The sequence below is a fragment of the Athalia rosae genome, chromosome 1, assembly GCF_917208135.1.
Source record: "Athalia rosae chromosome 1, iyAthRosa1.1, whole genome shotgun sequence".
NCBI classification, from domain to species: Eukaryota; Metazoa; Arthropoda; class Insecta; order Hymenoptera; family Athaliidae; genus Athalia; species Athalia rosae.
This window is the reverse complement of record NC_064026.1, coordinates 10,969,066-10,992,142: the sequence shown is the minus strand read 5'-3', so window position 1 is coordinate 10,992,142 and position 23,077 is coordinate 10,969,066. Positions and strand designations below refer to the sequence as shown.

Genomic DNA, 23,077 nt, shown 5'->3' with positions numbered 1-23,077 from the left:
TTTACGAGGTTTCAAGAGTGTTGCAGCCATAAATTTGGCGTAAACGCGTTGCGCGGGAGGTGGTGAGGTGAGGTCGGATATATCTCTGTTGCCGATATGATTTAGCCGCGGCACCCTCACGGGGCAACAATTTCCTGTCGAGAAATTTCATTAGAGCTTCCACAAGGAGCGTGTACGGGTAGCGGCAACACCAGCTGTCGATGATACGAAGACGGAGGTTTAACCCGCCATTTTGCCGTAATGCGAATTGTTCGCCGAAATTAGTCCTTCTTCGGCCTCTTGTAATCGGGGGTTCGTCAACCCCCTCGATTGTTGTCGTTCGTAATTAACGAGTCATCGCAACGAAACGTTCGGCTACATTCCGTTCAATCGGACTTTTTCAAGTCCGGATTTTTATTCTAATTTTGTCGACGCGATTCGGGGAAAAAGACCGATGGTACGGAAATGAAATCTATATAGAAATATGGGAAACCGAGTCGGTGACCGGTGAACTCTGGATATTCGAGGAAATCGAGTCGCCCCCGGACCGAGATATGCAGCTATCCGCATCGATTGGTCAGATTAAACCTCCAATCTTGAGCGTTAATCCGGTTCGGATAGCTCCGTTTTTCTTACACGCTATCGTGAATTATTCATGTCTCCAAAAGACACGAGGCTGATCGTAAGACTCACCCTAATTACTTCGGGACAAGCGTAATGCGGCGATCCACAGCTTGTTTCCAACATCGAACCAGCTGGCTGAAGCGAAGCCATTCCGAAATCCGCTATTTTTATATTATTCTTTTCGTCCAGCAGGAGGTTTTCAGGCTTTAAATCTCTATGGCTGTAACAAACGAGAGGTGAAACAGAAAAAAACAAAAAAAACGATTACATTTGACGATAAAAAATCTCAAAGCCGAGTAAAAACGATTGAATTATTCAACGTTTCTCTCACTCGGTTTTCGAACACTAATCATACGTATTCCGCCGTCGTTGAGTTAATTAGGTACGACGAGTGCGGGAGGAATAATAAAATAGGTACGTGCTAGACTCCAAAGGGTTCGCGCGACGTTGTGACCCGTGGAACCGAGAAATTTCAAGAGGGTTGAACAACATTCGATCAAACCGTGTGCAACATCCGTAACTCGAGTGCCCGATCCGCCACGTCGTTATCAATTCTGTTTCGTTCGACGAGCGGGAGATCGTCGTTGAAAACACATGACGTCTAACAAGTGCGACGTATCTACAGGTTACCGCCGTTAAATCGCTGTTGAATTTCACGTCGTTATAGATTACCTCGCGATCGGCTCCCGGATCGCTCTACATCGGGAATATCGAACATCAATAACGGTATGAGGATATATGTACGTAAATATAGACGCGCGGTACGAGGACGAATAATATAGCGGTGGACTGCAAAGGCATTGGACGAAACGTTCGCGGAGATCTTCACCTTTATTTATCGTCTACGCAAAACTCGAGAAACCGTTGCACCGTACGTGGTGCACGTAGTTCCGGAAGGTGATAATTGATAGCTTCGTACCGTTACACACATGGTCGAACGTACGTAACAATCGATGCAAGTTTCACCTCCTCGCGTCGGCCCCCCCGCTTACTTCGATCGTTGACGTCCTGCCGAATTAAAGGGAGTCCGAAAATTCCGTACTTTCACGGGGTACGGGGATCGTTGGTAATCTACGGACGGTGTTCGGTACGCAGACGTGTCGTGAAACGTATTTCGCGACTACGTTCAAATCAGACGTGTAGACGGTACGGTAATGTTTCGACAATCTTTAATTGTATGTACCTACGTACGTATACCGCAGAGCAATATCCGAGAGTAACACGAACGGCTGAACATTTTTGCTCGAGTCAATAATTTTCGCGTTGATGAGAACCTCTCCGTCGAACCATGCAGAAAAGGGTCTCGGTTCGAGTCGTTGTCCGTTGAGTTTTTTTTTTTTTTTTTTGTTCATTTTTTTTTTTTTTCATTCATATCTTCGTTCGCAGAGAAGGTGAGGTGTAGATGGAGAAAATCAAACGGAAACGATCGAGGTAGTCGTGGAAAAAAAATGGAAATGAGTAAGAAGAAAAAAAAAAAAAATGGGAAAAACGTTTCCCCAAATTGAATCTTCGTACTTCCGTATTTATTCAATCGCCGAAGTCGGGGGTTGCGGACCGTGTCTCAAACCGTTTGCCAACTGGAACTTTCCCCCCCCGCCTCTCCATTTTCCGCACCCCGTGGCCCCGACAACCCCGCTTATCGCTTTTGCTATTGTTTTACCGAGCTCTGGTCAGAAGAAGCGAGGGACGACAGACGAGAAATAGGGAACCTTAACCCATTTAGTCCGTGTCTCTGTGTGGGAGAGTTGGAGGAGTTTTTTTCAGTGAAGCGAAGCTATTCGTAACCGGTGTAGGTGCACACGAGATGCCCTATCGACGTAGACGCGACGGCTACGACGGAAACGTATTGATTCTGTTTCATTTACACTTTGCTGACGTCTTGTGGGGAGCGGGAGGGTAGGTAGGGTGTTACGTGCGGCTTGTTTTCACGCCGGTTTTCAACGGCACCACCACCTACTAACCGACTGGCGGGAATTTTAGCGCGTGAATGAAATTCCTTCATTTTTTTAACCCTCCTAAATATCGAGCCAACATAGTCGAGTGAAAAACGTACTTGCGATATCGACCGTCCGTTGATAATTACGTCTAAAAAGAAGACTTCACCGGCTTTGATCAACTCTCGACGAGACTCGAGTTGGTTTCCGATTTTTCAACGCGGAAGATAGCGGCTCATTCCCCCACCCCCGCCCCCCTGTGAGAAGGGGCATTCCAACGTCATCGGGTCCCTTTGCGGGAAACCGAAAAAACAATTTACCCTTCGAGGGCTCTTTTCTTTTTACCTTTTTTTATTGTTTTATTTTTTTCCCCCTCCACTCTCGGGTAATAAGATTGACGCGAAACGAAGACCGTACGATGTGATTTTCTAGGTATCGATGTACTCACCATATACTATGACTGTGGCAAAAATCTAGGGCGGATATAATTTGTCGAAAAAATCTTCTCGCCTCCTTAGGCGTTAGCCTCCCTTTCTTCACCAGGTAATCGAAGAGTTCACCACCCGAAACGTGCTCGAGAACAAGATACCTGCGAAGCAAAAATGGATTCAATTTGTAACGTTGGAAAAAAGAAAAAGAGAAAAAAAATAATAATTTTTTCTCTTTACAAGAGTAGGCAAAGAAGATATTTGTTTTGTTTTGTTTTTTTTTTTTTTTTCGTTCGACAATGAAGGAAAGCTTGCGTACAATGAGGGAAATTCGCATTGTTGAAAAGTTGAGAAAAAAAACTGGCGAAAGAAAGAAAGAAAGAAAGAAAAAAAACCAAAAAAAACGGCGAACTTTTGGACACTTACAAATACTTTTTGTTCTCGTAGACGTCGGAAAGCCCAAGAACATGGGGATGATCGATCAGCTTCATAATGGCGATTTCTCGTTCAACCTTCATTAATACGGACTCGGAAAGTTTTTCACGGTTGATAATTTTGATGGCAACTTTTTTACCGAGTACGCAGTGAACCCCAAGTTTCACGAGGCCTGAAACAACGAGATATAAAGTATGCGTGAACATCGTTCCATTTACTACGTGTACAAAGAGACGCGCGGCTGCGGGAAAAAACTGATTTTGCGATGAGAGATAATCGAAAGACACAAAAAAATTACAAAAAAAAACAACATAACTGGACGGGTGTAACGACGTATAATTAGAGTTTCGGCGCGTACCGAGGTACCGAACGGAGGAGTCGCTTGAAACTTCTGGTTTCAGGCAGGTCGTATCACTATCCAAGTTGATACGTCCGTTTGTGGTTGCCGCGCAATAAATTGCATCTTCCAAGGTGAACGTCCCGAGTATATGAGACGCCCCCTTGTACACCTCGCGCGCTCTCGGAGTAAACACCCCCCCTCCCCCCCCCCCCCCCCACCCGGCAATAAGGGCGGCGGGGCGTCTGAACTCGGTGAAAAATAGCCTCACGTTGTTTTTTTGTACGGCCAAAAATAGTTCGGTGAATCCCAGGGGCAACTTCCGCGCGTCTCGTCTCACTCTTCGCGACTCCATCCAGCTACCTACGTACATACATACGAGGTACGCACTGCACGCGCCGCTTTCCAGTCTCTCCGTCTGCTTTACTTTCTCGCGGAAAGAAATAGGAGGAGGAGGAGGAAGATTCCGGTGAAGACAACAGCCGATGCAAGGCGTTCGCAGTTTCGTACCGAACCCGTATCAACAACGGAAGATACTTCGATACGAGGTATGTAGAAGTACGTATGTATGTAATATACCTGTACTACGTACACACATACATAGCGAAAGGAATCCCCGCAGGTTCCTCATTTCTTTCCTATTTTTTTTTTTATTTCTTTTTCGAACACATCGAATCGTGGGCGCATCGTGAACACGAAAAAAACACGACGAACGTACGTACGTACGAGTGTGCATGTACCGCACGTACGTGCCCGCAGAGTTCACGCTTCGTATAACGCATAATTTCTCTCTTTCGGGGGTTCGTATAGTCCTCCGGTGGTAAAAAAGAAGAGAGGCAAAGCGAGTAAAAAAAAAAAGAGAAAAAAAGTAGGAGGAAAAAAAGTGGAATAAATCGAGGGTGGAAAAGAGCGCAACGGAAGGAAACGGCGGGTACAGCGGCACCGGCTACTTTCGAAGGGTTCGTATCGGCGTATTTGTAACGTGAGAATCGTCATTCGACGATTCTGATTTTCGATTACGTTCCCGTTGATAATTATCCGTTCCGTTGTCATTGTAACGTCAACTTTTTCCTCGTCACGCGTGAAATCGAGCCACATATATCGATTCGAACATTTTTCGGACGACGACCGTAATTGTGCACGTGTGCGTCTATACCGCGGCGTGCAGCTTTTCGAAGGTCTCCATACACGTAGAGAAGGATATTGATTTTTTTAGCCTCGCTCTCCGGTGAACCGCCACTTCTACTTGCCACTGCCGCTGCTGCTGCTGCTGCTGCTGCTGCTGCAGAGGGATAATAACGGGAAGAAGAACGGGAGTGACGCGAGCACACCGACTCTCTGTAGTCGCGCGATGATTAATTGAAATTAACGAGAGTTATATTACCCTTATATTTCGGGGTGGGGGCGAGGGGGGTCGAGTCTATCGGTTGGGGACAGGAATCCCCGCCGCTCTGTAGGCATACACATTACGGCCGACTGTACTCACGTGATATGCGGGGGAGCGAATCGCACGAAAATAATCACTGCGACGATAAATCCAGCCGTAGAATATCAATCGGTGTTGAAACACCTCTATTACGCCGATGACGAGACGAAGGAGAGATATTGGAAAGCTCAAAAATAATAATGCTAAAAAAAAAAGAAAAAAACAAATCGAACGAGCGCAACGAGGAGAACCGACGGTAAAACGAACGGTTGAATCGGAACCGTCGACGAACTGCGATTTCCGTTTCAATCCGATTCAAAGGAATGCAAAGAGAAAAAAAAAAAAAATGAAATAAAAAAGAGACCAAAAACCAGTAAATCGAATTATCGTGTAACCGGACTTATAACGTACTCGCGGGTAGAGACGTACGTACGGTACATGCGACGAGGGTGTGAAAAACGTTGGTCAATTTTCACGAGAAATATATCGACGAATCACGCAACGATCCCACCCCCCCCCCCCCCCCGCGAGCAAAATTCAAATGAAATAAAACGGGTGAACGGCGGGCAGCGAGTTTCATTCGATCAAATTGTCGACCGTCGTTACGATTCTCTTGACAATTTGACCGTCGATGCATCTGACTCTCCCGTACTGGCGACGAACTCGACGAAGATCGGTGGTAGAGGCGTCAGTAGTAGTGGCGTATCATCGGGCAGCCGTGCGCTATTCGGAGCTGACGCGACGCGGCGACGGTCGATGCCGCGCAATCTGCTTTGTAACGTTCGCAGTGGTTACGTCCGCTATGGGTCAGACAGCCCGCGCGGACTCGCGACGCGTAACGACTCCGTATCGTTTCCATTTCAATTATTATCGCATTACGTAGGGACGCGCGTTCGCACGTATTCACCTGTACGTAACCAACGTAACGCAGACGAGGCTATATATGACGCGCTCAATCATTGCCTCTAATTATGCCAGATTTAGTCACGATTCGCCCGTACCGCCGAATGCATCGCGCAGCGTAATACAGCGGCTATGAGCTGGATGCAAACGCGCCGAGATATCGGAGAAGTCGAGGGAGGGTGAAGAGAGAAAAGGGGGATTAAGTAATAACAAGCGTTCGATCTACTTTTACTGCGTAACAGTCGTAATGATATACCTCCCGGTGCTGCACCGGTGCGCAGGGGATATGCATTATCGTATCACGTGTCAGTCTCTCAATATTTTTTTTTGCCTAAAATATAAGCGTGTCGTTGGTAATACGAGACTCGTTATCCGGGAATCACAACGCGGAACGTTTCGCCGATTTTTCACGGAAGTAAAGGGAACGGAGAGAGGCGATGAAAAAAAATCAACGTTCGCGCGATTCCGGAGGATGCAAATTTAAATAGTGGGCGTTATCGAACGGTTACACGGGATCACGTACGAAGTGGTGGTACGTAAATCCCTGATCACCGATGCGTGGGAATTGCTATCGTCGGTTTTTTTTTTTTTTTCATCCGATTCGATACGGACGTTAACGTAAATGTAATATCGTTCGCCGACCGACCCGTCCGCGCATACGACGCGCGATTTTTTTTTTCTTCGTATAATTAATCGTCGTCGAACACGTTAATATTGCAAACCTCACCTGAGGAGTTGCAAAATTTTCACGGAAGTTGCATACGGACGTGCTCGCCGATGCGAATTCGAGGGTCGGAGTAGCGTTAGGGGGTAGTTAGTCACGTTTACCGGAGTGAAGCAATTTCAACTCGATATTGGATAGGAAGATACGACCGAACCGACACGAGTATCCTAGTCACTTTCCGTTTGCTCGAGAGGCAATTTTACTCCCGCGAAGTTTTTGCATATCGGTAGCACGTGGCGAGTCTGTCTTCAGGACATACATATACCCGCAATCTGTAGTTTCGTAAGAAACTTCATTCTCTAAATTATTGGGACATTTCGAACCAACGATAAAATCGACTTTCGCGACTCTTCATTTTATTTTCCGTCAAATTTCAAACATGGAACAAACGAAATGCTGTCCAAAAATTGTGACGGGAATTGCGAGTATACCGATGACGTAAGCGAGTGCCTATCTTTAAAAAATAATAAATCAAAATATATAAAGTATACAGATAAATTGAAGTTATAATTTGTCAAGAACTTTATCAAAGGAGAGAATTCGAATAGCGCGTCGGGGCAGGGAGGGGGCGGGGGGAAATTAATTATAAGTGGAAAAAGAACAAAAAAAAAGAATTCGAGAAAAAATTCAGTGGAACGAGAGGGCTGAGAGTTGGGAAAAATTGTGATAAAAAAATAGTTGGAGCAAAGGTAAGCTTATTGGCTCGAGGAAATTGGCTTAGGACGACCTCTGAAGTCTTTAAGACAGGGGCGACGTCGCCGTTGGCATCGTTTTCATCCGCTTATAATAGGAGCGAGCCCGGTCGGCCCTCTTACGGGTACGTGTACCTGGGGTGACTTCGGTGACGTGAAATGGACGTAAACCTTCACCTAGGGACAGTCGAGGTACGATACACACCGGCTACGACGTATAACAGCGTTAATATACGCGCCAAATTTAATCGCGATAACGTCGGACGACCCGACCTGGATTAATTATTACCGCATCGTACCCGATAAGGTATACGCACGAGGTATATTTATATATATATATTGTTTGCTTGTTTTTTTTCTTCAACTGGTGCGAACCTTTGAATAATTCGGCGTAATTTTTCTTTCTCCTTTTCTCTTGCGACTGTCGGTCGGTGTTAGAATTTCTTCAACTGCAGTAGAAGAGAAGGAAGGGAGAAAGAGAGAAAGAAAAACACGAAAAATTCTTTGGACGACCGGGGGCGGGAGTCGTGTGTCCTCGAAATATAATCCAGAGCTAGTGTATAAAAGGCGTATAACGTCGTTTCTACGAAAGACTCGAATACGATGGTTTACAGTCTCTAATGCGTATATATGCATAACGAAACGAGATGGCGACGAGCAGGCAGGGTGAAGATAGCGAGAGACGACTGTGAAGTGGGCCGGCGCGGGGGAGGGGGGTCGCGGGTGGTAAGAACGCAGGAAGAGCAAAAGAGAATTTCATAAATATATTTGCATCCTGCGAAACACGGCGCTAGGGCGTTGGTATTAAAGCACATCGCCGAGGCCCCGATCGTTCCCTGCAGGGTGAAACTTTCCCTCTCTCTCTCTCTCTCTCTCTCTCCCTCCAAAGTCACAACTAATTCCTAAGCGATGGGAAACGAGAGACTGTTTTCAACCTCGACTGTAAATTACTCTTATTTTCCATAATATCGCATGAAAATTGATGATCGATTTTCTCGCTTTTTTCCTCTCCTTTCTCTTATCTTTCATCATTTCAACGATACGAATTGCAGATATACAAAAACCGACCCCTCAGCTGCGGCTGCACGTGTAGCGTTAATTGATCTCGCAACTTCTACTTTCGATTTTTCATTAAAATTCCATTCCCCTCCACGTTGTTTACTTTGATTCCTTTTTTCGTTCGTATATAGCGTGTTACATTTTCGCGTCGAGAGTCTCTGTCAGTTGCCGATAAAAACGCAGTATAGGTATAACGTGCTGCAATTAAGCGAAGGTCAGCGGTGCGATAAATAACCAGTGCATACTTCACGCTCTACTGAAAATGAGCGATAATAAATCAAGAGATCGCAGCGATTTGAATTTCTGAACGCGCTCGCCCGCGGTATCTCCCCTGATCCGTCTGTACGTCGGATATTAATTCAATTTTTTTAATTCCAAACGTCAAGAAAAGTTTTCAGGGTGCATAACGATCGATGATTTGTCGATACCTTTTTTCCGACCTAGAGGAAAATAATATATATACATATTTCCAACGTGCGTGGGATTGACTCGTCGACTCAACGGGCGCGTTTCAAATGCCGATGAATTTTTCCATTCTCTTCACGTTCCGCGAGTGGAAGAAAAAAAAAGAAATAATAATAATTTAAGAAACAAAGGAGAGATAATAACCCGGCCGAAATCCACCGACCCACGTAATGTAATTGGCTACCCCGCTAGTTGAGTAGAAATCTTTATTCGCTGCGCGGGAATAAAGAAAATTTCACCATTTGTGCGACTGTAGTGTATACATATAACATGCGGGGATCAACTTCCGCTCTACTCTAATCAAACCCAATCCACAGCGATTGCGAAGCACATCAGAGACCGCGAATCCACTGGATCGACGATCCGTTGGTTAAAAAAATAAAATAGAAAAAGAGAAAAAAAAAAAAATACGTCGACATTTTATATCCCGCAGCGTCGTCCGACTCGAATGTACAGCTATATAGGAGTGAATGGACGAGTGGAAAAAAAAGATACGAAAGATAAGGAGACGAAATGGAGGGAACGTTGATTGAAAAATTTCTAAAATTCTGGAAAATTGAAACGTCAAAATATGAGTACACGCGAAACAAGCAGCGGTGGTGCAAGAGTCAAAATAACGGCAATGATCGCGGTACAGTTTACGTCATAGTTGAGGCTTTGCCGATACGAGCTCGAAACGACTGTGAGAAAGTATAAAATCTCACGGGCGATATATGCATATTAAGTGCAACGTCGATAAAATAGGGACGTTGATATCTCGCTTTTCATACTATGCAGCTTAAGCGTTGAGCTTTAAGGATCTTTGCGCGGTGCGGCAAAACTCCTCGCAACGAAAAAACCGTAAGAATTTATCCGCGGCACGTATGCATCTACGAGCGAACCACTCGCCTACCAGACGTACGTAGATGCGGTTCTGGCGAGCGGTGCATAACGGGCAACAAACGGGGCTCAACGAGAACTCATTACACATCACTTCTCGCCAAGCGAAATAACCGAGTCCTAACCGCACGACCAACTATTTGCGATTCGACGCTCGTAGGGGGTGATGAAAAAATAGTTCTCGCCATCGAGAATCGCATGTGACGGCGAAAAGAGCGCCGGCTATTTTTCTTCCCCCACGAAGGTAAAATTTCGAAAGAGAAATTCGCATCGATCTTCCGCATTATGGCAATTATGTAGGTACACGTATAACGCGAGTTAACGAACGAGAATAAGAGTAGAAAAAAGAATTGGAGTGAATATAGTTGCAGGGACATCGCGTATAGGGCTTCTTTGACTCACGTGTATAGGGTGTCGTTACCGGTAAAACTGCGAGTATAGCGGGAGGAAGGGTTAGTCGTTAAGTCATCCGTACCGAAAGGTATTAGCGTTAAAGTAGGTGGTATACCTATAGTAGTTCAACCGTCGAAGTAGGCGATTCGAAAAATATTCGAAACCCTGTTCGCTGCGGATTGTTTTGTTCCACTTTCGACGCCTGATATATCGCTATTATGTTCCGTCGTCGTCGTTGTCACGACCTTAGGTACGTAAGTTCGCAGGTTTTTTCCCTGTACGTTTTACGGTGCGAGCTCGCCACCGAAATAAACGTGCGGTGCTTCTTACGATTTTGCGGACGTTTTCAATAGCGTCTGATTTCTTTCTTAAAATCGCTAAAATCTAAAAGAGGGCGAAAAAATTTCAGTCTCTAACTTTTTTGTACATTGTTTGTTTTTTCCACACACCCATGTAAACATAGGTGATATATCTAGCTATACACATTACGTGTCACGTGTGTTTTTCGCTATATATAGATTACACCAATCCAATAATGAATATTATACAACAACGGTTCACCGAAGTTTCGCAATCGTCATCTCGATCTCCAGGGTAATTTTCCCGAGGCGATTCCCCGTCTTCTACTCTTACCCCCCGGCCATTCCTTTTCATTTTTCATTTTACTTATTTTATTCCTTCTCTTTTTTATCGAAGGTATGTGACAATAATTCCGCGTAGTTTGTCATCCGGAAAATAAATTGCTCCACGCGATATTCCTTGTTGTTGTTGTTGTTGTTGTTTTTTCTCTTGCTTCTATTTCCCACAAAAGACGCATTCGATCGAAAATGACATTTTAGCGATGAAGAAAAAAGGTAAAAAGAGAAGAAAAAAAAAAAACAAACCAATTTTCGAAGCATATTTTTACAAATCGTCGACAAAATGTACGACGACGGTAATCGTTCGAAAACGATTCATTTTACAGCCAGCGATGCGATGTATTTCATATTTTCATACGTATTTTATTTTTTTTCTTTATATCCCATTCCTTTTTTTTTTTTTCTTCTTTGCCGTACGCGTCAATCTTGTCGTAATAGGAGAAAATCTTCCGCGGCTGTCGGATACATTTTCTGGTACTTGGAAGGGGCGACGTGGTTTAAAAGGGCAATTTGTGGCGGACCATCTATGTACATACATACGTATATGTATAAGACCCATCCGTTTCCAAACCTCCTATATACCCTCGTACATACAAATATACGCACACCTGCGCCTCTCTCTCAAATTTGAATTCACCGGTTTCGGAGTCGGTACGTAAATACATTGTACGTGAATCGTGACACACGGGCGTATGTTTAATGACCCAACTGCACCCTTGTAAATGTACCAAGTCTATTATATCCGACGTACGTACGCGTTCCTATTTATTCCGGACGATTATAAAGTAGCTCGTGGTCGTGTGTGCGCCTATTACGTATTATATAGAAGATGCCTGCAGCTACCCCGTATCGCTAAGGGAAGGGCGGACGTTCTCCGTCTAACGAAACTTAAACGCACTTCGTAAGTACGAAGATTGATCCGAACCGGTGGCGAGCTCATATTGTACGAGTAACGCGAAAACGAGGGGTGAAGAAATTTTTTTTTCCGAAAAAACCGACAATACGAAAGTTGAAAAAAAAAACTCTCATTGTCAGAACGAAAGATAGCTGCTGACGAATTTTCTAGTTCGGCGGGTCGTTAGTTGTTTCCCTTTGTAGTGGAGGAAAAAAAGTTCGGAGTACGGGTTGCGCGGGGTTGTATATAATTCAGTAAAGTGAGGAAAATGTGAAAGAGAAAAGAATTCGAGATAAAAAGATGAAAAAATAGCCTGGTTTTTCCTCAACTTGAATTTCAAGTCCACCGACTCACGATGCCCTACATCGGACGTACGTACGTACGTGAATACGCGAATACGTGCGGAACGGGACGGACTGCGAAACTATTTCGCTAATTATCCTCGTAAAACTGAACAAGTTCTTATCGCGGGAATAAAATTCCGGCATAATCGCGGTTCGATGACCCGGTAAATTTTCCCCCCTGCCCAAAATCTAGTTATGCGAACGATCAAAGTTCGGGGAATCCGAAGAGGGGGCAGGCCGAAAACATCGTCGGAAATTCAGTGTCGGCGACGTAACGCGGGGACGCGGCAAACTTCGACGTGGAAACTTTCACGAGTTGGGTACGCTCGCGTCCGTCGCGTATTCAATCGCGTTGAGTTACTCGCGTAATACTCCGATATTGGTCGATGGTCAAACAAGGGAGAGCTTATCGTCGGGTGAATATATAGATTTTCCGTGATCTTCGCCATACCGCGCTCCGTACGCTGGCCGCAATCCGGCGTCGCGCCAGAGCTGACGTTTGGTCAGTAGAAAATCCGGGTATATGGTCGGACGGACTTCCCAGTCAAACAGACCGAGGAGAGCAGCCGGGCGACTCGACGACGAATATTGCGCGTCTGCTAGATGCCGAAGGGTCTTCGCCTCTGATTGAGTGACCTTGAAACAGCCAATCAATCACTCATCGACTGGACTAGCCCCGGGTAACTGCAGAGCAGTGAGTACGACTCGTTGAGGCCCGATAACGAAAATTTCTCCACGATTCCTAGCGACGAGTCAAAATTCTCCCACTCGCAGCTCAAGGTGTACCCTTCGTTTCGTTGTGCGGGGATACGAATCGCGCACACACGGGTGGGTATCGTTCGAAAATTTCCTGCACGTGGCTCGAATTTTCAATTTTTGTTTTTTTTTATCAACGGAATTTTCGACGCAGAACGTGCTACACGGAGTGTGCGATGAGACGAGGTGCGGGCGTTCCGTACGCGTGGCGAAGGTTCGACTTTGATCTAGGGGTTGTTTTTGAGTCGGCTGAGAAAAAAAAAAAATACGTTCTCTGTATACCAACCAGTTTGTCCTTTTCCCAAAGTTTTTTCCAACCGATAAGGCCCAACGTACTGTTGGGTCTCTTGGGTGTTGGGGCCGACGGGACTTTCCTTACCCTGCATTTCGTAGCACTTGCTTTTTTTTTTCGGATTAATGTGAGAAAAAAAAAATAAATAATCCACCGGAGATCACAAAATTATTTGTTGTAATTTGTACAAATTCGATAATTATAATCTTTCCACTTCCACATTATGTGTCGCTACACCCTCTGCACCGATGGCAAAATTTTATTCTTCTTTGGTTTTTGTTTTTTCCTCGTTCTATTTTTACACGATATATTCATACCACTTTTTGTACAACCTGATATTTTATAATTACACCGCGAAGGTTTCTTTTCCCTTATACAGCATTACATATACATCGACATATACATATATTACATAACGGTCACTTCGTTTTTAAAAATTTCCTCGCATCAATTTCATCGGTTATTTCTATTATTATTTTATTTATCTATCGTTCACGTTACGTTGGGGTAATTTTTTTTTAACGAGTATTGCACAACGATTCGTTCCCGAGTCACAAATCATTTTTGAATAATTTTAATCTATCCTTTTTTTTCATCGAATGTCTCTTCTTAATTTTCATATTGCGTTCTTGTTCAGCGTTGTTATTCGGTTTTCCGTACACCAAAAAAAACAAGCGGTGTTTCGAAATGGTAAAAAAATAATTTCCAAACCCCCCCCCTCCCGCCCCCGTAACCGCCAAGCTCAGCCGACGAAATTATCTTAGCGGCTCGACTGTACGTACGCGAAAAATCGAAGCACGTGAGTTATAATTTAGAAAAAAGGAAAGCTTCCTCCTGCTTTCTCCTTTCTTTTTTGATTCGATTCGATTCAATTTTATCTGATCTTTTTTACACTCGAAACGCAGAAACGACGGATCACCGACTGCAGCACATCACGATGCGGTGTTATGTACATATTTATATATTTTACACTATTCGTTTTATTTCTATTATTATCCATTCAACACTCACACCTGCACCACGGGCACGGTGCGTAACACCGTAACAAGCACAACTTGCAGACGATTAGAGTCATTCGTCTCAGGATCAACATGCCATGCTCCGACGACGCCATTGTACAACAATTACAATTTGTACAACATATGAAACGACGAAGGAAATTTACTAAATCTGCGTATGTACGCGCGCACACACACGGACACACACGGACACACGGACACGGACACAATTTATTTATATATACATATGTACATATGTATGCGTAGAAAATTGTCGTATTTTATATATCATGGATGTGTGTGCAGGGGTAGATATTTTTTTTATCTCTACGCTATTTTGTTGAAATACCAGTGGAAAAAGGGAAAGGCTCTATCAACAACACCGTGTATACACACACACACGTTACGTACACTCCTGCGGTGTTGATGATTATTTTCTAGTTAGTTATGTTTTTTTTTTTTTTTCTTTATTCTTTATTTTCCGTACGTGGTTGTTGTTTGTTGTCTTATTACCGTTGTCGTTACGGGTTATTTTCAATTCGTATAGTTCGCTTAGTGAAAATATATCGTAGTTGTATGTATGTATATATATAAATATATAATATTTTTTGTTATCTAGTTCGTTTCGTTCGACGCTTATTGCGCTAAATATTTCACGTTCGCGTTTCGGTTTTAGGTACTCGCGACTCGGAGCGGAGCTGACACGGCCAACGGCGCTCCCCGTTCGATTATGTGGTCGTCGGGGTGCGCACGCAACAACCCCTCGCAGTATCAACCCCCGTTGTACCTACCGGCTTTGATATGTCGGAGGCTGAACACGCGCCTGACTCGTCCCTGTCTCTCTTTCCTCCTCTCCTCCTCCCTCTCTCTCTCTCTCTCTCTCTCTCTCTCTCTCTCTCTTTCCCGTTTTCCACGTACGTGTACGACGGAGCTTTCTCGGTGCGGGATCGCCGATGTGGTCGTCGAGGGGGTGGCGATGCGATCCGATGCCGATGGTCCGCTGCGCGCGCGAGTCCGGTTGATAAGAACTTTCTCTGCTACCCGTAGGTACGTACGTACCTGGAAATCATCCAGCTCCGAATCCGCGTGCCGAGGATCAGGGAGACCCGGAACCGTCGCCGCACCGGCGTAATCGGACATCTGAATTTCGGAAATATTTTCAGAATAACGCTTGGATTTCTTCCCCCGGTTCGCTCGCGATCGCACGGTATTTCGATGTGTTGGAAAATACGAGGCGACTTTCTCGTATCCGTCGGGTTTCACCGGTGTGAATTTTCTTTCTCCTTCTTCTTCTTTTCGGAAATATCTTACACGCACGGACGGACGAGGGTTGAACGACGATTTAACAATGCTGTAATTCACGCCTCGGAATCAATAACTCGTACATCTGGTACAGAGCGCGGTATATATTTCGATATTTTATTCAAATGGGATGCATAAATTTTCCGGTTAAGGTTTCCGCGATGTTGAATATTTCTATGTCCACTTACATGTATACGTGCGGAGTGTTGAGGGGAATGCAAAAATACGGAATTCGAGAGGTGAAGAATGAAGGGAAAAACAATTGTCACACGTGTACGGATACGAAGGTCGAAGGATTTCATTTTATTTCACGTGTTCGTTCGTTCAGTTTTTTCGTCATTTGCAAACAAAAAAATTTCAGACATTCGTAGTGTGGGACATTCCGTTTCCAACCGGCCATTTTTTGCGATATGTTTATCGAATTTTTCGCAAAATTGATTTCGAGACGCTCCCTCTCACGTCGACGTATCCTTGATTTTTTCACATTTTGAATCGATGAATCGGCGATAACTCGGCCAATTTTACAGATGATTCAATTCGACTCCAAGATTCGGATTCCTGAGAGCGTTCGATGCGCCGAAAAAGTTTCGTCGAGTTAAAAAAATATGTTGGAAAAAGTGGCCCGCCCGACGCTGAATGCCCCATATATACATATATACGTAACATTGCGAATTTCGTCTTTCTGTTCTCATCAATCTTTATTCACCTGAGCTAATTAGCTATGTGCCGTTGTATATATATACACATACAAAGACTGTACCGTTAATTAATGGCTCCTTATTATCGTAGGCCTTAAATCTCTGCTCTTCTGATGGTGGAAAGGAGAAAGAGGGAGTAGTAGTAAGTTGGTACCTTCCTCGGTGTGCCTTTGTGTACAATGCTATGATTCACGCTCTCTTCTCAAAACAACCCCCGTCTCCATCCGCACCACCGTCACACTTAAAGGGCTCCGTTCACGAGCACTCTACAAAGAATAATGGAAAAAAAATATACTTCCCCCGGATGGGTGGGTAGGTGACTGTATTTCCCTCGTCTCCCACCTTCGATACCTGAATCTTTCATGTGCACCGGGGATCGTGAAAAAAAATGTAAAAAAAAAAAAAAATAAAAATAAAAGGAATTTATACGGTGTATAATAATAGGTACCTATGACGATAATAATAATAGAGAGACGCGTTAGAGACGAATAACTCCGTGTAGAAAAGAGCATGTAAGAAAAATAACGTCAAAAAATTTTCTTTGCCGAGAAAAAGCAAAAATTGAAAATCGAAAATAGAAGATCGCGGTTTTCGCCGCACGCGGGAGAAGATCCTCGGTGTATTTTACGCGCGAGGGTCGAAGGAGGAGGAAAAATAGAGGAATTCTTACGATCGAAAAACCGATATTATCTAACACGTGGAATTAAAGCGAAGTGATTTCGAGAGGGGAAAATAAGCGTACGGAATACGTGTCACACGGGTTGTCAAGGCTGCTTCGCTTTTGCGCCCTTGGCACGGTCGCGGCGACGCGAGATTAACGTAACGGAAGAATAAGAAGAAGAAAAAAAAAAACGGCAAAATATTAACCCACATCTTTTCTTCGACGAGATACGGGACCCTCGTCAAACACCTTATCGTAGAAGCGAAGAAAAGAGAGATGATACAAATAAAGCAAGACGACGTTGCCGATAGAAATTGTAGACTAATTATCGCGGTCAATCCGGTGCGACGGATGTAAGGTACGTGGCGTACGTACCGCTCGACTTCCGGTGAAATTTTCCCGCGTCCAGAGAGGAAAGTCAGAGTAATCGAAGATTTTCTTTCACGTGTTTTTTCTGTCTTCTTTTCGGGATTTTTTCCTTTTTTCAATTTTTCTAATTCTCTTTACTTCGGTATGCCGCGGCGGTTCGCTGCAACCCTCCTGTTGATGACAGTATTATTGTCCATCTGTCGCGACCAACTTCATGGAGTGGTTCCGCGCGCCTGTGGTACGGAATAAATTTCGAACGAGAATCTATGAAAACGGATATAACTGGCCGTCTGCATTCTGCATAAAATCCGCTCTCGTCGCTGCTGCAGTCGCGTTTCTTCTTCTGCTTGTTTTTTTCACATTTCCTTATTTCATTTTTTCGCATGTGTACCGAGCAAAAATTCCGTCGAATCAAGTTGCGGCGAGGGGGTGGCAGTGGTGACAGCTTTTGAATACCGAAACCTGAGAATTAAAATTTTCCTTATTTATTCGTTCATTTTTTACCAATAACAATCAAACGTCAACGATCGAAGGCACCAGCAGCTCTTACACCTTCGGAACTTTCTTTTTTTCTCTCTTCTCATTTCGGTACCTCTTCGAGGAGAAGAGGAGATTTCGTACATTGCGCGTTATACGCGCAAAGCTGAAGAAAAAAAAAAAAATGATTTCCAATTAAACAACTCATTACTACATATTATTCGAAAAAAATCGAGAAAAAAGACGTTCTAATTGACGTCGTTTGAAGAAACTCCTTTTTTTTTTTCGTTATCACGTTCGAGTCGGCCTGCAACGCTCCTCTTTCGTTTCGAGGTCGTGTACGAGTTCACCGCATTGGATGAAAGAAAATGGCGTGAATTTTGGAAAAATAATCGGGTAATTACGGATTTTTGTTTCAGAAGTTAGTCGAGTTTCCAAACTTTTCGGCGGTATTTTAGGAGAGCAGGATATATGGGATAGTGATTACGGTGATTAAATCGTCCATTGTAATATTTTCAAAGGACGCGTTGATCGATACCTGCTCATGTATATCAATGAAACGCTAACGGCGCTGTCGAGTTTTACGTTATTCGGATGCCGTATTAATGACAATCAATCAATTGATTAATTAACGAAGCCCGCAAGCTTTCGCACGCGTTTAGCTCCGGCCTAATCTGCGGCGTCTACTGCAGGCTTATCAGCCATTCGGAATTCGTATACATTCGGAGGAGCGTTTCAGTTCGTTTCTCTCCGTCTAAACTGATCCCAGAGCCGGTTGTTTGGTCTGATTCTACACCTGTAAACGTGTACTCGTCCTCTGTTCCTTTGGGGAGGAGCAAACCGACGATGATACGCGCAAATATATGCACGGTAGATACTGATGGGGAAACTCTATCCGTTTGAAGATCCTCTCACTGTATCGTATGTGTAGGTTACCAAAAGTCATTAGCAGTTGCTTCCGCGATTCTCTAAACATTCGACTAATTATAGTTGCGCACGTTACGCGACACTGAAGAAAGTTGAACGAACGTTGCACAAGATATTTGCAGAAACCGTTTATATACCGTGTATCGAATGGATTTTCTCGATGATTTACGAAAAAAAAAAAACAGAAACAAACAAACACACGAAAAAGCTTGTAGGGTAGAATCTCAATGTCGATAGTTCAGCTTTACGGGGTTTGCAAGAAGCATGCTTATAGATGGAAAAGTTATCTGCGTCTGTGTCCGTCCCGAGCCCCGACAGAAAAAAAAAAAAATCTCGAGAGATAAGATGAAAAATCCTTTGATAAACCCGACACCGTCAACGTATAAAGTGAAAAAAAAAAAAAAAAAAAAAACGGACGAGAATCGAGTGTGTACACCCCTCAAAATTGAGTTCTTTTACGGCCCACGCCCCGCACTTTTTTTAGTTTCTTCTGTTCTTTTTTTTTCCCTCGGTAATGGGAATTGAGTCTTTGCAAAATTTGCGAAGAGTTTGAAAAAAAGTGTAGGAAATAGTCGCGGGCGTCGGAGAGGGGGATGAAATTTTTTTGAATCTTCATTGGATCCTCTCAAAACCGAAGATCGTCACCCTCGCCGCGCCCTCTTAAAATCGAAAAAAATTAGCAGTTCTTTAGAATAAAATATAAACGTGTCTTCGTTTTTCTCTCCTTTGATTTCGGATCTTTTTTCGTACCGATTCCGATCCGGTAGTTTGAATTTTTCAAACGGAATTCGTATCCCATTTCATATTATACCTACACGTCGCCATAGTTTACATGAGGGGCTCCGTCCCCGCGGTGCCACATAAATTCCGCGAAAGGACTTTCCGTGCTCACGGAGTCGCCAAATGGCCCGTAGACTTCCGTGAGATCTTGCGGAAAGGGGGAGAAAGAAGCTGGGGGATAAAATTGCACATGGAATCTGACGGCGACTATACTCACATCGCTTCTGATATGATTTCAAGTTCAGACGAAGGTATATACAACCCGTATCGTAGGTGCCTACGTATCTACGTACGTATGTAGTACGTACATTTGGATCACGGTGAACTACGAGTACAGGGGAAGGAAAGACCGCGCGCGCCAGGTAGGCGCTGCACAGATATATTATTTACATCGGAATCAGACGGGGCTCAGCCGGAAAGGGGGTGGACGTGCGGGTAGTGGAAATTTGACTTGACTATTCGACGTTATTTAACGTCTTCGCACTATTAGAATCATTCAATTTTATTCTAGGGTAAATTCAGTGAGGTACATATATGAGAGAAAGAATTCCTCATCGTCATTTGTACTGAAATCATCTGCAATTAATCCGTCAGGTGATCAGATCGATTGGATGTTCGATCGTTCAACCTTCGCGCAACGCGCGCAACGCGAACTCTATTAATTGGTATTTTTTTTTTTCTAATTTTTTTCTAATTTTTTTTCTCTTCGCTTTGGGAAAAAATTTGAACACGAAAGTGCAGCAGCGGCAGCCTCGCGTCATGAGAGCTCGCATGTCGTAAGCCACGGCGCGCCGTCACGATTAATTCCGTGGTAACTCCGTTGGAGGATCGAGCGAAAAGATTATCGTCGCGATGTTGAGGAAAATACGACCGCGTTCCAGTTTTTATTTGCAATCATCGAAAATCGGCGGATTTCGTTTTTATGCAGAGATGCGCGAAACGCCTTGTAGAGATAATTTTTTATTACAATGGTACGGAATTTCGTCGATGAAGGTTTACCGTGTTCGCGGAGGGAAATATTCGCCGAAGAAGACGTTTCCTCGTGCCGGTGCTCGTTTAACTTTAAAACCCTTAAACCCGCGGAGCGTCGGGAACCGGCTCTAATACTTTGAAACTATACACCGGTTGAGTATCTTTTAATTTAGCTGCTTTGAAAGTTTTAAACGATTTCCTCCACTCTTTTTTTATACTCCTAGGGACATTCCTACGTGTACCTACAAAATGGAATTCTCTACCTCTCGGAGCACAAACGGGGTGGTCCGTTTCGCGGAGATATTCTCAAGAGCTATACCCGTGACAATTATCGCATGACCTTGCCTATGAAATTCAACAGAAACGGAAATGAAAATTCACGATACAACGGAACATGGCGATGCGTCGCTCGTACGATTCTACGGTTGTGTGTAAATTTCTGATTTATCGATTTACTGGAAATCGTTACCCTCCGAATCCCATTCAACGAATAAACGCGTCAATTTTTCATCGTTCACCATTTGCGATGTACGTCGCGTTATTCGCATTATCCGGCTTATTCTCACCGAAGCAACCGGAAGAGGGTGTTAGAAACTGTTGTTATTAAGGTTCGGGAACCTACCGATCGAATTCCACCGGTCCAACTCACTCTTGGAGTCCGCTAACGCCGCCAGTTTTGGAAGTTTCTTTTCTCCAGCGTTGGAGTAAAAAAAAAAAAAAAACACCTAGCGGTTTAGTTTTTCGTTTTGAAAAACGCACGGGTTTCGACGTTTCCAAAGTCTCGCGATGCGAGGGCGCCGGGGGGGGGGGGGGGGGGGGGGGGTGTATATTGACCGGCGAAGTGGAAAAGCCGCCGTACGTAGTCGGCCGTTCTTCATAATCCTTTACAAGCGTCGGAGGGCCGAGCTTCGGTAAATTGACCATTAATAGTAACTAGGTATAGCCCACCGCGGCGTTGAAAAATTGAGGAAACCAACGGTTTCGAGATATCCACGTTGTAAGTCGGAATTTTCGCTCTCGTACGGCGCAACGAACGGAGGAGGCCGTTGGATAATATTGTTTCTGTTGCACACAAACCCGTCGCGTGGGAGTAGTTTGTTATTCAAACTCGGGTTAGTCCCTTCAAAGCTTAATATTTACATGCGAACCCCCATGGCCGTCGGGCGAGTGAAAATCTCTTTGCTCGGTAGATAAAACGTTTCTCAAAGTTTCGTAGAAAAATTCGGACGGGCCACGGGGTTCTATAAGTTTTAATCGAATTCCCTCTTTCAAAGGAAACATCATTTTGCCCCGAGTAAACGATGCCCCGGGGGTTGAATTCACCCGGTGATACACTGCACCGGCGACCCGGGTCTCATCGCGTCAACGAAACGAGAAAATAAATATGAAAATATTCAGTCAATTGTTGAAAAAATTTAGCGACGACTTCGATCCGTCGCGGTTTCATTCCTCTTCTTATCTTTCTTCGACGGTAGAGCGAGGGAAATCGATCGCACGGTATTTTCTCGCAAGTTTCACGCTAATCCGGTATTATTCGGTGAGCTCGAAACGCTTCGTACTTTGACGACGCACCCGTTGTGTTGGGGTGCAAATGCAGTGCGGAAAGAAGGAGAGAGATCGAGCTGAACGAGGGTCGGTTGGAGAAGGAGGGAGAATTTAAGCTCCAAGTTTGAGGATGAGACCGAGAGAGCAGGAGGAGGAGGAGGAGGAGGAGGAAGAGAAAGAGAAAGGAGGGATCGATATATGGAAGCAAAAGGAACGCAGGAAACGTCCTACAAAAGACGGCTCCTTAGGGAGGCTTCTTACAGCCGCTACAAGCGAGTCGTGCTTGAATATATTTCCAAACAAGTATATCACGGTGCGTACGTACCTACGACAAATACACCCACATACTCGAGCGGGTGAAAAAAAATTTTCCCTTCGTACACCTTGTGCGGGATCGAATGGAGGTGATACAACTTTGGCGTCTGGTAACAATTTCGTGGTTCGTCCAGCGCAACGAAACTTTGAAAATTCTGCTTCGTCGTCGATTTGCGTTACCGATCCGGAGAACGTCTTTGAAAACTTTATCGGTTTTTATTCACCTCCAATATTATAAACGGTAATTTCCTAGAGTGAAACTTTACGGTGGGTCCCCTCAAAAATGTTCAAAGGAACGGAATGAATGGGGGTAGCAAGCGATGCGCGATGGTCGGTGAAAGTGCCAGAAATATCGTTGATGAGATGTTACGTGGACGAGGGTTGTTGGACACGAATTACGTCACGGTGCCCTCGGAGCGGGGTCCCTTTTCTGGTATTTTTTTTTTTTTTTAACAGTTATTCATTCATTTTTCACAATACATAGGTACATAACGGTGTTATAATTATACCTGCATTACGCAATTACATTATTCAAAATTTAATTCTCACGGAGTTTCTGCAGGCTAACGACTTGGCTATAGCTTATCTAGATTCTCTACCCTTCCTTTCCTTTGCTTCTTTTTTTCGCCTTCGTTTTCTTCCTATGATATTGCTTCGCCTCGCGCGAAGTTACGCCGAGAATTATTAATTGCCGCTCAAAGTTGCCAAAGCAAAACCGGACGGAGAAAAAGGAAGAAAAATTAGAAAATAAGAAAAATTAATAGATAAGGACGAAGGGAATATACCGAGCACCGGAGGGAGGACAGGGGAAGTGGTGGTGGAAGTGGAAA

The 23,077-nt window shown here is 44.3% G+C and overlaps 1 protein-coding gene across 4 annotated transcripts in view; it reads right to left on the bottom strand.

Annotated features, from left to right (window-relative positions):
* Nucleotides 1-21,075, bottom strand: part of LOC105687002 (serine/threonine-protein kinase BRSK2) — a 32,367-nt gene extending 11,292 nt beyond the window's left edge. For 2 of the 4 annotated variants that reach the window (XM_048650889.1, XM_048650899.1), the window contains exons 1-5: nucleotides 17,238-21,075; nucleotides 13,198-16,467; nucleotides 3,392-3,572; nucleotides 2,986-3,126; nucleotides 673-823 (exon numbers count right to left, since the gene is read on the bottom strand). In XM_048650889.1, coding sequence (XP_048506846.1) covers nucleotides 673-823; nucleotides 2,986-3,126; nucleotides 3,392-3,572; nucleotides 13,198-13,297 — 573 coding nt within the window. In that variant the 5' untranslated portion in view covers nucleotides 13,298-16,467; nucleotides 17,238-21,075. Of the gene's footprint in view, nucleotides 1-672; nucleotides 824-2,985; nucleotides 3,127-3,391; nucleotides 3,573-13,197; nucleotides 17,031-17,237 lie in introns of those variants that run through there. The other 2 variants (XM_048650907.1, XM_020852967.2) reach the window with 2 other exon arrangements.
* Nucleotides 21,076-23,077: the final 2,002 nt, after the last annotated feature.